The 15,855-nt window shown below is 39.5% G+C and overlaps 1 protein-coding gene across 2 annotated transcripts in view; it reads left to right on the top strand.

The window, feature by feature from the left end:
• Positions 1–15,855, top strand: part of dennd1b (DENN/MADD domain containing 1B) — a 277,534-nt gene that overhangs the window by 177,509 nt on the left and 84,170 nt on the right. For both annotated transcript variants that reach the window (XM_041208107.1, XM_041208108.1), the window contains one exon: positions 10,743–10,843. In XM_041208107.1, the coding sequence (XP_041064041.1) occupies positions 10,743–10,843 (101 nt within the window). The remainder of the gene's footprint in view (positions 1–10,742; positions 10,844–15,855) is intronic.

The following is a 15,855-nucleotide window of genomic DNA, read 5'->3' as shown; positions in this document are numbered from 1 at the left end:
ATACTGCTGGCTGTAACTAAAATGAATTTGCAATGATTTAAAATAAAGCCTATGTGGTAACCAAAAATAATTCCACAAATTTTAAAATAAAACTTGCCTCCAGATTGACCAGGATGATAAATTTGAAGGCTTAAATTATAAGGGCAGCTTGAATAAACTTGTTTTCCATTCCCTTGAGTTTAGAAGATTGATGTAGTTGAGGTGTTTTAATGATATGAAGAGATTTGTTAGCGTAGATTCAGAGAAGCTATATTTTCTAGTGTGGGAAATCTAGAATGGAGGAGGCCATAATCTCAAAATAAGAGTGCATTTTGGAATTAAATCAGGAAGCACTTGTAGCACATGTGGTAATTAAAATCTGGAACTTGCTTCCCCAAAAGCTGGGCCAATTAATATTTTTAAGACTGCGGTACCTCAAGGGACATGGAACAAGGTAAGTTGTGTTTGAGGTACAGAACAACCATGACCTAATTGAATTATGTAATGGACCTGGTGGTTGTCTGGCCTTCCCCTGTTTCCATCTTACCTGATGTACCAAATGGAGGAATAGCACTGGGAAATGAAGCTTGAAGAACAGCAATAATGTTAAGCACTTCTGAGAGGGAAATATGCATACAAGTTAAGAAGATAGGCATAAATGTCAGATACATACGATGAAAATAGTGTTGAACAAAAGTAGCGATGTAGGAAATAAAGCATATAGTGAACAAAATATGTATTCCATACATGCAACTTTTTATAATATATTTTAATAGATAAATATATTTGATATTTTAGATTGAAACTAATTTCAAATTAACAGTTACTTTATCCATTTATTGAATTAAAGCAGATTTAGCAAGGTTTTTGATCAAGTAGAAAAATAAGTTAATCGTTGACAAAAAATAAAAATACCTGGAAAAACTCAGCAGGTCTGACAGCATCTGCGGAGAGGAACTTAGTTAATGTTTTGAGTTCGTATGACTCTTCAACAGAACTAAGGAAAAATAGAAAAGAGGTGAAATATAAGCTGGTTTAAGGGTGGGGTTGATAGAGCTGGATAGAGAGCCAGTGATAGGTGGAGATAGCCAAAAGATGTCATAGACAAAGGAACAAAGAGGTTTTGAAGGTGGTGATATTATCTAAGGAATGTGCTAATTAAGGGTAGAAAGCAGGATGAGCAAGGTACAGATAGCCCTAGTGGGGGTGGGGTGGGGTGAAGGGTTCGAAAAAGGCTAAAAGGTAGAGATAAAACAATGGATGGAAATACATTTAAAAATAATGGAAATAGGTGGGAAAAGAAAAATCTATATAAATTATTGGAAAAAAAGGGGGGGGGGGGTCAAAAAGGTGGTGGGGATGGAGGAGAGAATTCATGATCTAAAATTGTTGAACTCAATATTCAGTCCGGAAGGCTGTAAAGTGCCTAGTCGGAAGATGAGGTGCTGTTCCTCCAGTTTGTGTTGAGCTTCACTGGAACAATGCAACAAGCCAAGGACGGACATGTGGACATGAGAGCAGGGTGGAGTGTTGAAATGGCAAGCAACAGGGAGGTCTGGGTCACGTTTGTGGACAGACCGAAGATGTTCTGCAAAGCGGTCACCCAGTCTGCGTTTGGTTTCTCCAATGTAGAGGAAACCGCATTGGGAGCAACAAATGCAGTATTTAATCGTTGACATTTGTAAACTGCAATATGGGTTCAAGTACATTGGCAGGCAGAATGCAAACTATTTTAAATATGAGTCGCAATATAACAGATAATGTTATTCATCCTATTACCTTCACGGTTTGTCTGATATGTTGTAGCTTTATGGTGAGGAGGCTTGCAGTTAAGCTGACGATCTTAACTTTAGAGCCAATTGTGCAGGGAGATCCTCCTCATTCTTACTCACATATTTGTTTAAAGCTGCATCCTGCTGGTTGTGTTAGAATCTGCATTCTAATGTACTGTGACTGGTACCTGAATTACAATTTTCTGAAATTCCCAGTGCTAGCCATGCAAGAGGATGCACACTGCTGTAACCCCATTATCTGAGAGCAGTGATGCTGGAAATCACATGAGGTGTAAATGTTATTTTAAAATTCCAGCCTGGTCAGATTTTTTGGGATTGTTCCGGGTTGTTCTCCACCTTCCGAATTGTATTTTGCTAACACAGAAATTGTAGAATTGAACATTTAAAAAATCTTTGTTAGGAATCACATTTCTTTATTTCAAAGGAGTTAAGATTATCACTGAAAGTATAGTTTCTGCTGTAGTAAGATGATACTTAACTGCGATAAGAGCAGGAATGCTGATATTATGTGCGCAGCGTTCAGGTTTTACCTTCGTATGAACATCATGTGAAAGGCATTTTGAACATCAAGCTGTCCTCGTAGATATTCAAGGCCAAGGAATATATCATGATTTTACAATAGAGCATAAGCAGATTTATTGGTGTTTTGTGACAGTAGGTAAGGAGTATCACAGTTTAAAGCCATGTCATCAGTTTTCAAGTCAGTCAGCCGTGTAGGCTTGTCATATGCCTGTATAATTGTACCACACCAGGTTTTCTTTAACTAGTCAGCTGGGGCCGTGCATTTTGTCTAGGAGACTTTGGCTGGCCTGCAGCTGACAAGAGGCTTCTCATCATCCTGTCAGACGTATGCTAACCAGAATATATCATTTGCAACCTACAGTGGCACACAAGCAGGTTGTTTATACATGGACCTGCTGTCAATATGTGTGTGGTTAGTAAGTCCAGCATTATATACAGGGCATCATCTTGGCGGAACAGAAGAGCTGGCAAAACAAATTCAGTTAAAAGCTCTTCACCTTGTAAATCAATCTCTCTTTGCCACTTTTTGTACAGATCCTCAAACCCTCTGCCTTGTTTATAAATAAACCATGACCATTTTCTTGGCCTTGAGGCCTTGTTGAAATAATTGGAGTCAGTTGCATGAGTTTTCTGAGCCATTACTTCATAGTACTGGCTGCTGAAAGCTTGTTTCCTTAGGGACAAGACAGCAGCTTGTTTGCAGTGTCCATGTGGCCTTTGAAACTGGTTGGTTATGTCAGGCTGTTGCATGGAGTTTCATTGGGTCAGGAACTGACTGTGCACATTGTATTCTAATGATTTCTAGTTGGACCTAATGAGAATTATTGCAACTAAACCACATCTATTATGTTATTACACTAAAAAAGACTCATTTCAGGCAGCATATACAGTATTTTTGTTAAATTTTAATTCGCATATTCAGCTGAAGGTGCAAGGTTTCTTTTTTGAAAGAAATCCAAACCTGTAATCGCACAAATGCTAAATACAAATTTTATTTTTGAGTATCTTGAGTTAATTGTAACCCTTCAACACATCTGAAACAGGGAGTTAAATCAATAACATGAACATTGGCTATTTCATTGTCCTGGCCCTTCAGAATCATATTCCTCGACAATGAGCATGCTGTATCATCTGATCTACTGATAACAGTGCTGTACTTCACACACAAATTCATAAATGACATGAGCGCAGGTAATGAAAGTAACTTCATTTTACAGGAGGAAGATGGGAGTTTGTTTTCTTGTTAGATTGGAAACTTGCTCACCCCTGTGGAGCTTCAGTTACATGTCTTTCACACTTGGACAAATAAAATACAGTTCCTGCTAGCTCAGCAAGTTATCCTGTATTAATTTGGGGCAATAAATACTTAAAACCATGTCAACAAATATTTCCCTATAGAAGGACAGATTTCATGATTATGCATTTCAATCAAAATCTTAAGCAGACACTCGCTTCCTTGTGATTGATTGCAAAATGCAAGATCAACACTTCTGTATTTCATTGTTCCATAAATAAACTGACAGGAGTGCTGGTACATGGGTACAATGTTGCGATTGTGGAAATCTATTCATTCTGGGTGGGTTTATACTATGACTGTTGTGTCAAAGCAAAGCAGTTTCACTTTGTACCGGTGTTAGTTACGGTTCAAATGCAGCCTAAGTTCCTTGGTCAGAGCAAGGCATTAGTTAGACCAGGAGTCAGCAACCTTAATAACAAGCAGAGCTATTTTTAAAAGTTAGTCAAAAAGGTGATATCTTCAGAGCTGCAAGCGCTGTTACTCAAATGCCAATGGTATTGAAAAACAAATTCGGAGACACTTTTCAGCACCATTTCAAAGGTTTTTTACAGAAGCGTTGTTAATTGTATGAGTCCAATGATAAATTGTATGCATTCTGAAGTCAGGCTGGGCCCTGACTCTACATTTATTTTCAACAAATTTAGTGTTAGCACTTCGCATGGACAATAAACTTACACATGCGCCTTTGGTCTTGTTGGAAAATCACTTGCGATTTAAAACAACATATATATCTGTTCTTGAAATGCAGGGAAATTCTGTCACTGTCCAATTTTGCTTATCCTTAGTTGCCCTGAGAAGATCATGACACACTGGCATTTTGAGCCTTTGCAGTTTTGGTGGTGGTGATCCTACTATGGGGTTAGGCAGGAAATTCCAGGTTACCCAGCAACAGTGTGGCTAAGCCAGGATAGAGCGCAATTTGTAGATGACGGTGTTCTCATGAGATTGCTGCTTCTGTTTTTTTCAATGGTAGAAGTTGTGGGGCAGGGAGATACTATTGAATTAACTGTGGTAAATTAAGGTAGCGCAAGCTGTAAATAGGATTTACGGTGTATTGTGGTGGGGTGGGCTGAAATCAGTGCACTGCTTCCTAATGTAATTTTATTTTTCTGAATTTTGAAATTAGATCAAGTTTTTCTTTGCTTTGGTTTCAACAAAATATTGTGGAATAATGAGGTGTGATGTTTTGTGAACTGATGTCAGAACCAAACTACATCAGCTCAGCTGGGAGGGAAGGTGCTGAACTACGAATGAGAGAAGAAGAATGGTGAGATGGCAGGCGATTGGCTGTTTTTTGGACACCTCACAAGATAGTCATATAACATGCTTTATACCAAATGTCATGCTCATGTCAGGACAATTTAAAAAAAATAGTCATCCCATTGAAGAAAGTTGCTTTTTGATGTCATGCAACACTTTTCCCTGAAAGTTGGTGGCTATTTATTATATTTTGGACTAATGTTAATTAACATTGAGCTAAAGCAGTCAGATAGTTTTGATGAGCAGTTTGAATGGGTTCCTTCCCTGCTGAGAATTCACAGTGGCAATTTTTGTTTGCTAGACCACTGTTGGCACAGAAATAAGAGAAGCTGACATTAGCAGAAGTAAATCAACAGGTACCAAAATAGTGGGCTATTTTCCACTACATGTAGTTTCCAGACAGCTATGGTAAGAGGCTTGGCCCGTAAGTGGAATTAATGCATTGCCCACAAGCTCGATGAAGGAAGTTAAAGACCTCACTACTAAGTGGCTTCGGTTGATAATAGAACAGAAAGCTATTGCCATCTGACTGATCTCACAATGAACAAAAGGTTTTAATTCAGGGGTTCATTGAGTTTTCAGCAAGTGGTTGGAACAAATACAATATTTCAACAAAAATTGACAGCAACTTTATGGAAGTTAGTTCTAAAATATTGCCTAAAAAGCTGTGAAACTAAGCTCCAGTGTGCAGTAAAATTCTTAGCTTTTAGCTTCGGGTTATATATAATGCAGTCAGTCGTTTCCATAACCGGTGGGACAGTTTTGTAGCATGAGAACCATAAAAAAGGTCAGTGTTTGTGTTTTGTAATCTTGTGCTAAAATACTAAGTTCAGTTTGTTCAAAAATAGTAACGAAGCACAAATGAAAAGGTATAAACTGACACTTGGTCAAATACTTTTGTCAGCACCACTATTGAGCAGTTGTCCACTGAATTAACAACACATCATTTCTTGCTTGGAAGTCAGCCAAGGTGCCATTTGCAGAGTTGGTCATGCCAAAGGGGATGTAACTTTGTAACCTGGGTTGTCAGGTAGTGGGTGGGGAGCAAGTGGTGGTGGAGATGGTAAGTTGCATGCAAGGCAAGGAGCTTACAAGCCAGATAAGGTCTGGAAGGAAAAGGCAGTTTTTGAGTAGAAATAGGATGTTGATGAATAGTGTGTTGGGGGGAGGGGGGGATGAGATTAGAGTGAGGCATGAGAGATCTATAAACGGGCAACAAACTTTACGCTTATTTTATTTCAGTTGACTTCCCTGTACCAACATGGCTGCTGGCTACTTCAATGAAGTGTCAAAATCATAGTTTGTTCCGCAGTGACATGCATAGACTAGAGCCTGCAATTGCATGTTAACAGACAGACACTCTTCGGATTAACTCTCAACGTGCTCTGTTGTAGCTGTTAGTTATGTAAAAGATTGAAAAACCTTATCACAGCACCACCTACAGGCACGGAATATATTACAGTTAAAGTTGCCATTTTAAAAAGGGGGTTTTCATAGGCAAAGCCAGACATAGGACTTTGCAGTGCATTTAGAAATGTCATCTATTAAGATTAGGCTGTTCTTAAATCTACAAAGATTAAAAGTAACACTAAAGTTGCTGTGTAACTCAGAAATTCTGTCCCAAACATGACCTCAAAAGTGCTTGATGTGAAATCACCTGGAGAATCTCACCATTCTGTTTAGATTTCACTCTGGTCTCTGACTATTTTGAGCACTACTGGTACTTAACAAGAGCTAATTGAAACATTTAAGGATCTCGGACACTTTAACTCATCCTTTGAAAACATTTCTTGAATGATAAGAGGCATGCTCAAATACAGAATTCTGTTCCAGGCAAGAGGATTGTATTTTTTACAAAGAAGGTATTATCTGGCTGTAACTGGTAACTGCAGCTTCAAGTCACCGAGCAGTTGCCGTGGTATAAATATCTTTTGAACTCCTTAAGTCTATATTTTAACATCTTACCGCTCATTCAATATTTTTTCAGTAAGTTGGTAGAAACAATCAATGTTTGCGTATTATCAGACTTGGACATTTCGCGTGATGACTTACAAAATGTAGTGGTGCTCCTGATGAATTGTCATGTCAGGAGACCCTTACAGTGTTTTGGGAGGTGGTTGTAACACAAATTAATCAGACTTTGTTCCATTTCAGCAGCAACTGCCAGTCTCAGTTGTTCAATGCCGGTTTCAGTCTTTGTGTAGCCTCAACCTTCAAGCTGAGAGTGCTTTTTTTATTATTATTTATAACTATTTTATGATTGTTTATGGAGGTACTTACCTCTGTGTTGAACGCTCAACTCCCTCCTGAACACTGGAACTGCTTGGTTAATGTCTTAGCAGCTCTAGAACCTTTGACTAAGTCTCAAAGGCATTTTCAGCATAGTGGTAAATAGCTTTGTACACCATCGTAAAATTGTATTATAATTCCCAAGAATAAAAGAAATCTCCATAATGTTTATTTCATTATGAATAATGAATACCTTGTATTTCTACTTTAAAAATACATTTATTAGCAACAGAACCCTATATGGACGTTTTATGGAGTGTAGGGTTATGTTTATATAATAGTCCTTAGAAAATGATTTACATTTGTTTAATTGATCTTCGTTAGGAGTGTTGCTAGGTAACATGACATACGTTGCCAAAGTACATGAGGAATCAGCTGTGTTGTGACAATTTTTTTCTATTTTTCTTTAAAAAGTGCTCTAACTCCACATGGTGTCAAATCTGCTCCATTCAGTAGTCTTGGAATTATTCAAATTATGTTTTATTTATATAAAATCACTTTATAGATCTACTGTGTCTCAGATTATGAAAATAAATTTCTGGTCTGCCACACTTAAGTCCAAAATTGAATTCGGAGATGCAATAGAGACAAGAAATTATTGGCGTTTTGTTCTCCCTTTGTTTTTAGTGTGCTTTGCAAAGATTATACATTCTTGAATCTGAGAGTAATCTAACAGTAGAACATCATCTGTGGAAAATTATAAATTTGGACACCTTGAGTCCTTTCAACATTAGAAGCTAAAACATTTACCAGACAGTGGGCATATCACTACATTTAACACTGCACTGGATGTGACCCAATCTGGAAACCTTACAAGAATACATTTTTGCCTCACCGCTTTGCAATAGGTTTTCATGTTCTTGAGACTGGTGTCATTCTAGCTTTCCAAGTTGCTTTAGTCTTAAAATATAGGCCGAGGACTCATTGCGAGAGTGATGATTGAGTGATTTTGAATGAAATCCACTGCAACAGCAGATGACAGGAAAATGCTGGATGCTGGACAGTGAGAGTTCAGTGTAGCTGATGTACAGTGAGGTGGATAGTAGAACATTAAAACAGACAAGATGGTGATGGATACAACGCTGAATGGTCTTGTTTGTTCATCAAAGTGAAAAACACAATTTCTCTTAGGATGGTTGTGTATCCAGAGGCAACAATACAATTTACACCACGTACCATGTTGTATGTGAGCCCCATAAGGAATTAGACCCCATAAAAACCAATGCTCATGGGAATGGCATCAGCATTAGTTAGCTCTGCTGAGAGTTCAGATTGTGTATGGCGATTTACTTAATTATTTCCTCTCCTGATTCATAATTTTAATTTTCTTATCTGTGAGTCCATTTTACACTCAAAGCTATCGCTGTTTAAATTCTGTTCACTTAAGTGGAGACTGTTGTTTTAATTTAATTAATGTACCTTTTTTGTGGAGTGGGGTCAATGTTTTGTACATGGTAGATAGTAAAAGAAATAAGGTAGCACATGGTTCTGGGCTAAAAATTGACTTCAAATAATAAAGCCTTGAATGTAAGAATAATGTGTTATTGGTAGTAAAAACAGTGGGTTGTTTGTTAATTGCAAAAATCCTTATTGAGCTGGCCTACATTGCCTAATAATCTTAGAAATATCATCATGTGGCCTATTTGGCAAGTTGAGCAATCTATCAAGATTGAAAGCAAAGACAAAAACACATTGTGCCTTGAATGGATATCTCCTCTACGCTGATGTTGCTTTGCTAGTTGCCCACATGGAAACTCAGCTATAACGATTCATGGACTGTCTCTCTTCCAAACTCATGATCCCCACCATCTCAAAGGACAAGGGCGGCAAGTACATGGGAACACCACCACCTGGAAATTCCCCTCCAAGCCACTCAACATCTTGATTTGGAAATAGATCGCTGTTCCTTCACTGTGGCTGGGTCAAAATCCTGGAACTCCCTCCCTAACATACTGTGGGTGTACCTACACCACTGGACTGCAGCAGTTCAAGAAGGCAGCTCACCAGCACCTTCTGAAGGGCAGTTAGGGATGGGCAATAAATGCTGGCCTTGCAGCGACATCCACATCCCATGAATGAGTTTTTAAAAATGCCTGTAACTTGTTCCCCCTGACGATAAGCACAAAGAAAACTGTGGTCATGGGACAAGGTGTTGCATCTCTGCCCCTGATCACACTAAACAACACCCATTGGAAGTGATTAGCAAATTCTGCTGCCTTAGGTCCTCAGTGACAGTCTTTCCCTTGATGCAGAACTTGCTACATGCATACGGAAGGCAGCGGTCACTTTTGGCTGATCCATGAAACGCCCATTGAATAATATCAAGCTGACCCTTAGGACCAAGCTGATGGTTTACAAGCCTGTATTCTCAGCACCTTGCTGTATGGCTGTGAAACATAGTCAACTTACAGCTACCAGGAAAAAAAGCTCAGCAATGTCCACCTTTGCTGTCTGTGGCATATTATGGGTATATCTTGGCAGGACCAAACCATGAATGCGGTAGTCGTCTCAAAGGCACAGCTCCCAAGTTTGTTAGCACTTACTAAACAAGGGGCTTTGTTGGCTCAGACACGTCCACAGGATCAAAGATGGCCGCATAGCCAAAGACTTCCTGTGTCATGAGGTAACCGGAGCCAGTCAACCAGTAGAATGCCCGAAGCTCCACTTTTAGGAAGCTTGCAAGCATGATGTTAAGGCCCTGGACATCGATTATCTCACCTAAGAATCACTAGCTGATGTCAGAGGGAAAAGGCTTCACCTCCTGTGGTGGGCTGGTGTGCACCACCATGAAGACCTGGCCACAGTGGCTTGACAACAGACGCCAATGCCAAAAACAGCAACCCACAACAACACTTGGTAGCTTTGCGCGTGGTAGCAGAACCTGGCTGTCAAGGATTGGCCTTTTCAGCCATCAGCAAAAGTGCGCCATATGAAGACACCTCATCTGAAATGGATTTGTTTGCTGCCTGTCCATCATCTTTCGTAGCTGGAAGGTTGCCAGCCTGTTCAGACCAATAGAACCGGGTTGTTGTTGCCATGTTTTATATCTATTTGCACAAGTGCAGGATTCATTGTTTTTGTGTACAGTTGTTACTGCAACACAATTGCAAATAAGTCGGTTCAAGAGCATTGGCTGCAGATGAAAAGCCATCATGTATTTATGCTTTCAACTGTACAGCTGTTTAGCTCGGGCAGTTGCTGGTCAATAGTGGCATTCCATGTGTCAGTGAACAAATTCTCTTGATACCTAAAGCTGCAGTTCACACATCACCATAGCTCCAACTGTCGAACATTTCAATCCCTCAGTGTTTTTTTCAGCCTCGAGACTCTCCTGGCTGGCTCATGTTTCATTCTTGGCAATTTGCCCTAATGATATCCCTCAGGAGCCTTCAGACCCTGTTCTTTTCCATATTTAATCATGTTATTTTAATCCTGAGGATGAGCAAATTATGGTGCAGACGTGACCTTTTCACTGTTATGCTCTGTTTTTATCGTGAAACATTTTTTAAGATAAGGATTTACAATCAATTATTTTGCACTATGTTGTGGTTTAATCAATTGATTTTAGAATTTGTTTCAATATTATTCTTTTTGTTTTCCAGTTAACGGCTTGTGTTCATGCGTCAGCTGCCGTGCTTTATCCAATGTATTGGCAGCATATTTACATCCCAGTGCTCCCTCCCCACCTGCTGGACTATTGCTGGTAAGGCTACTAATCTACCTTGGAGATCCCTGCTACAGTTACCATTGCAGCTTTTAAAAGTCGGGATAACACATGGAGTTGGTATATTAACATGCCATTGTCTTGTGGTTTAAACAGCCAAGAGCGCTACCCCATCCACAGTATCATCATTATGGATGACTGCAGTGCAAGTTCCCAGGATATGCCAATTTTCTTTTCCAGCTCTCTAATGAGAGGAAGGATTTGAACTATTGCGTGCTATTCCTAAAAGAGAATTTCTGCAGCAATCTTTAAATCTGATACAAAATCTGTTAATTTATTGCCATTCATTTCTCATTTTCATTTGGGCTGCAAACTAAGGTTGTGAGATGCTCCCAACTGATTGATATGGGATTATTTGTTAACGCTTGACCGGTCTGTTTTGAGGTGATGGTCCACTGAACCAGTCGACCAGTTAGTTTTTCAAAGTATGTTGGAGCACCATCTGAAGGGTTCGTTTTATAGGGTCCATCCATACCCTATAAAAACCTTCTTACACTTTGCAAAACTGGAGATTGTTGCAAATAACTTTATTCTCTGCACATTGTTAGCATTTCATACCAGTAGAAATAAAACATGTGGCAACAGAACAAAAAATAAATGACCTATAAATTCAGTTAGGAAGTGCTTGTTCATTATGAACCCGAACTGCACCACCCAACGTTACGGTAAAGCTCGAGAAACTGGTGTGCAGTGACTGTGCCCAAAACAGGTATTGAATATGCAAATAGGAGGCGAGCACCTGTTTGAGACCAGTGCTGGCTGTGTTTGGGTCATTGTCACCCAACCATTGATGCTGGTGCAAAATTCTGAACAAAATTTAAACTCTATGTCAGCAAAATAAATAAAATATCCCACCTGATTGTTAACCATTTCCATCTCCCCAGCTACCTGAGCAATGAGACAGTTTTTTAAAAATGGTAGTATAATTGCTGCTACATTGTAGCCATTCTCTTTTTGTCAACACCCTCACGTACTTCATGTCACAAATTACATAGTTTCTATACATGGTTATGCACACTGGGTCCATCCATCATTCATTGTAAGCAGGCGTTGTGTACAAGTTTTCCCCTATGCTATATAAATGTCCTTTTAATATGAAAAAATATCCCAAGATACTTCACAGAAGTGTGAGGGGGTAAAAAGTGGATGTCGAGCCAAAGAAGCAGATGTTAGAATGGGTATCCGAAGACTTGGCCAAGAGGTGGGTTTGGAGGAAGGATTTAGACGAGTAGATGGGATGGAAAATTTTCGGGAGGAAATTTTAGAATATGCAGCCTAAATTGTTAAAGGCAGGTGTCAATGGTGTGGTAGGGATTGCAGAATAATGGAGGATTTGTTGAGAGGGAAGGTTGGTATCATTGGAAATGGTCAAAGCATTAGGAATCGACAAGGCCAAGGAGGGATTTAAATAAGCAACATATGGTGAGCAGGAGCCAAGGCTCGAAAAATGAGGGTGTTTGGCATGCTGAACTTGATGGAAGGAACCTGATTAAAAGGCTTCAACTTGGGACTTGCAGGTGAGATGGGGCCACTTAAAATGTCTAGTTTGGGGGCCAGGAGGTGGTCAGCAGTTAGTGGGAATGGGGTTGAAGGAACAAGGAGTGAACAGATGAGCTCAGCAAGGGCATGGGGAGATGTGAGCAAAGTTCAGGGCTAAGGCAAGGTGTCCTGTTGAAATTTGGGTTGTTGGAGCAGGGGGAAGAGGCTGAAACAGTGATCTGTTTCTTAATGCATAAGAAACCATGAGTTCCTTGCGTATTATTAATGTGGAGAGGACAGGGGAGAAGGATTCAAGGGGGCATTTGACAAGGAGGATGATTTCAAGGAGGCATTTGACAATGGAGAAGAGAAGACAGGGGTCATCTTTACTCATCATTGCTCTTAGTATAGTGGATGATTTGGAGAGAGAGGATTGAGGCTGAATAGAACTTGGTTCTGCCATTTCAGACAGTGGCGATTTTTGTATGCCAGGTGCAGTCAGATTTTTGCCCCTTGTTTTTCTTTAGATGCCCCGGGCAGCAACCAACTTTTGGAGGCCTTCAAAAAGCCCTAATGGAGTGTACATAACCTGTTCAACTTCCTTTCCCAACTTATTCCTTGATTAATTGTTTCCCCATCACGCGCACTCACTTTTGCCTCTAACGCGGATTAGATCACGGTTAACCAGTTCTTTCTTAATTCTTTCACGGGATGTGGATATCACTGGCTAGATCAGCAATTGTTGCCCATCCCTAATTGCCCTGGAGAAGATGGTGGTGAGCTGCCTTCTTGAGCTGCTGCAGTCCGTGTGGTGCACATACATCCATAGTGCTATTAGGAAGGGGTTAAACCACTAGGCACTTCTGGTTGGTCAGTAGTCAAATGTTTCATCTTATCTGGCAACTGTTGCAGCTACCTAGATTGATACTTTGCAGAGACTTTGAACTAGCTATTGGAGGTGGTGCCCAGCTTGTGCTGATTTGGAGAAAATACCTTCGCTTTGGGGTGTCTCTTTTGTAACATCGGTAGCTCATCAGACTGTAGATTCTGAACTCATTCACTGTATCCAATGAATAGGTTCAGGCTGAGAAACCTGCGACAGCCATTTGGAAGGGTTACTGGAGCGCCCCTCTCTTGTGTATACCTTTGCGTCTGTGGTGTTGACTTGTGGAGTGAAAATGTAAACGACTGTGCAGCCTTTTGATGCACAACTTACTTATGCGCTAACACCTACTTTGCCTGTTTCATGACTGCTGGTACAACAAACCTGGGTTGTACTTGCCTTACTCCTGCATACATTATGGATTCTCAATGCTCTCCCTGTTGAAGATAGTACGCAATCACTTGACAACACAGGGATAGTTCAAGCTGCCTTACTGAATATGCAATTTTAGCCTTCATCTTGCTCCCTTTCTGTTCTGAGTGTATTGCAGCAGCTGGGTGGTGCCACTGCAACCAGCTAACTGTCAAGGAATCCAAGGACTAGCCCATCATAATATTGATGCCCAAACTCCAAATTATAGCAGTAACATCAGTAGTGCAGTGAAGGGGATCCTCTATCCAGGACTACATTGTTGAGCTTCCAAGGTTTGCCAATATGGTAAGCAAAGTCTGTTTGCACTTACCATCCCCACAAGGATAATAAGTGGTATAGCTTTTAGCAGTGCCATGCATGGACAATGCAGCAAAAGTGTATATAGTTTGAAAGGAGCTCTTTGGCATGAGTGTAGCCGGAGTGAGTAGTCATAGCACTGGATACACCTATTGCTACAGAGCCTTGGCAGTGGTAGCTGTTGTCTGGTCTTTCATAGGTTAAGTCATAGTCAGCTTAGTAAAACAATCAGTAATGACCAAGAAGACATTTGTACCTACGCTGAATGCTTGAATGGGGGAGCTGCTTTGGCTCTAGGGTATCCGATGCTAACATTTATCCAGGATTGTCTCCTTTGGGGCATTGCTGAATTTTGATTAATTGTTTTCTGTTGAATGTAATAGTTCAATAATAATATAGAATGCCATTTGCTTGTCTTTTATTTGGCATTGGTTTTGAAATCCTTTTTCAATATTGGACCTTGAGAACTAACTTTCTTAGTCACACTAGTTTTATTGTGTGGAATACTTGGTGTACCTTCATGCTTTGATGAAAATACAACAAATGGTGAAACAATAGTCACAATTACCAGACAGCTAATATCTAATCCTCTGTTGAGAAATCTACTGCTTTATAGGTAAGATTGATGTAGTGTGCCAATTTAAAAATATTTCATTTTAAATGTAACAGCTGCTAAATTGATTTTTTTTTTACTGAATTTCCAGCTGTTCAGAATTACAACGTCTCATGTAGAGGGTGTGAATTTATTGTCTTTGTTTTTTATTGTGGAATATATAAACACACTTTCTGATCAGTGTTGTCTTACTTGAAGATCAAAATAATTTGAATTGGCAAATGCTTCTGCTTTTTGTATAATACAGCATGCGTCAGATTATAATTGGATACCGTCAAAAATGCTTAGGGACACAAAGCATGTTATAATTACTGTGGAAGATTTCTTTTAATTTAATGAACTGAACTGATTTTTGTCTAACCATGTAGACGAGGTTTAAGACGTGACTGCTGGATTTCACAAAACTTAAAAAAAAATGTATTTTAAAATTTACTGTGCTGAAGGATATTAATACTGTCGCAAAATAAGATTATGTACATTTATATTACTTAAAAGCACAATAATAGCTGTATTTGTGTTGTCAGTTTGCCCATTTATGGTAAGCTTGGTGATGCAGTAGGTATATCACAAGAGGATGAAAAATATCAAGATCAGAGTTAAAAGTATTAAATTGCATATATAAATACATAATGAAGTTATTGTGTTGCGTTGGTAGAATACATACACAGAATCACAGCATTGTTACAGCACAGAATTATATGCCAGTCTTCCAGATTCACTGGGGACTGGTGAAGTGTTCTGGGGATTACATTTCTGGCAGGGTTTATGTTGCTGTTTACACAAATTAAGCTAGTCATGACTATTCAGAAATTGAGATTAAAATGTTATTGGCTAGAGACTACGTTGTGTGTGCTGTAAATAGTGGGGGTATGGTGGAAGGGGAGAAACAATTGAACCATTCATAAAAATCCAAGTTAGCTTCTGTGGAACCTATTTCCTGCACTAAAGCACCGACAATGGAAAGAACAGAAAGAGCTGCAAGAACAGGCTAACTTTTGCGCCTTTTTCCCCGTCTACCATATTGAGCTATGAAAGCAGTCATAAGCGCTTTCCCACATTTTGTAACAAACAATATGTTAATAGTTTAGCTGCCTGAAATTTGTGCTTGAAATGTCCATCCTTCACTCCAAGATGGGCAACTGCTAATGCTAATCTTTAATAATAGACAGCGACAGCATTGTTTCAGAAGCCACCCATCAAGCTGTAGGTAAAAATCAATGAGGAAGTTGTCAGCCCAGTATGTGCATTATTGTGATGGGAGTCCAAAATCTAATATTAAATTTTTCA

This window comes from Carcharodon carcharias, chromosome 16 (assembly GCF_017639515.1).
Source record: "Carcharodon carcharias isolate sCarCar2 chromosome 16, sCarCar2.pri, whole genome shotgun sequence".
In the NCBI taxonomy this organism is placed as follows: Eukaryota; Metazoa; Chordata; class Chondrichthyes; order Lamniformes; family Lamnidae; genus Carcharodon; species Carcharodon carcharias.
Note: the sequence above shows the minus strand (reverse complement) of the source record. Positions and strands in the feature narration are given on the sequence as shown.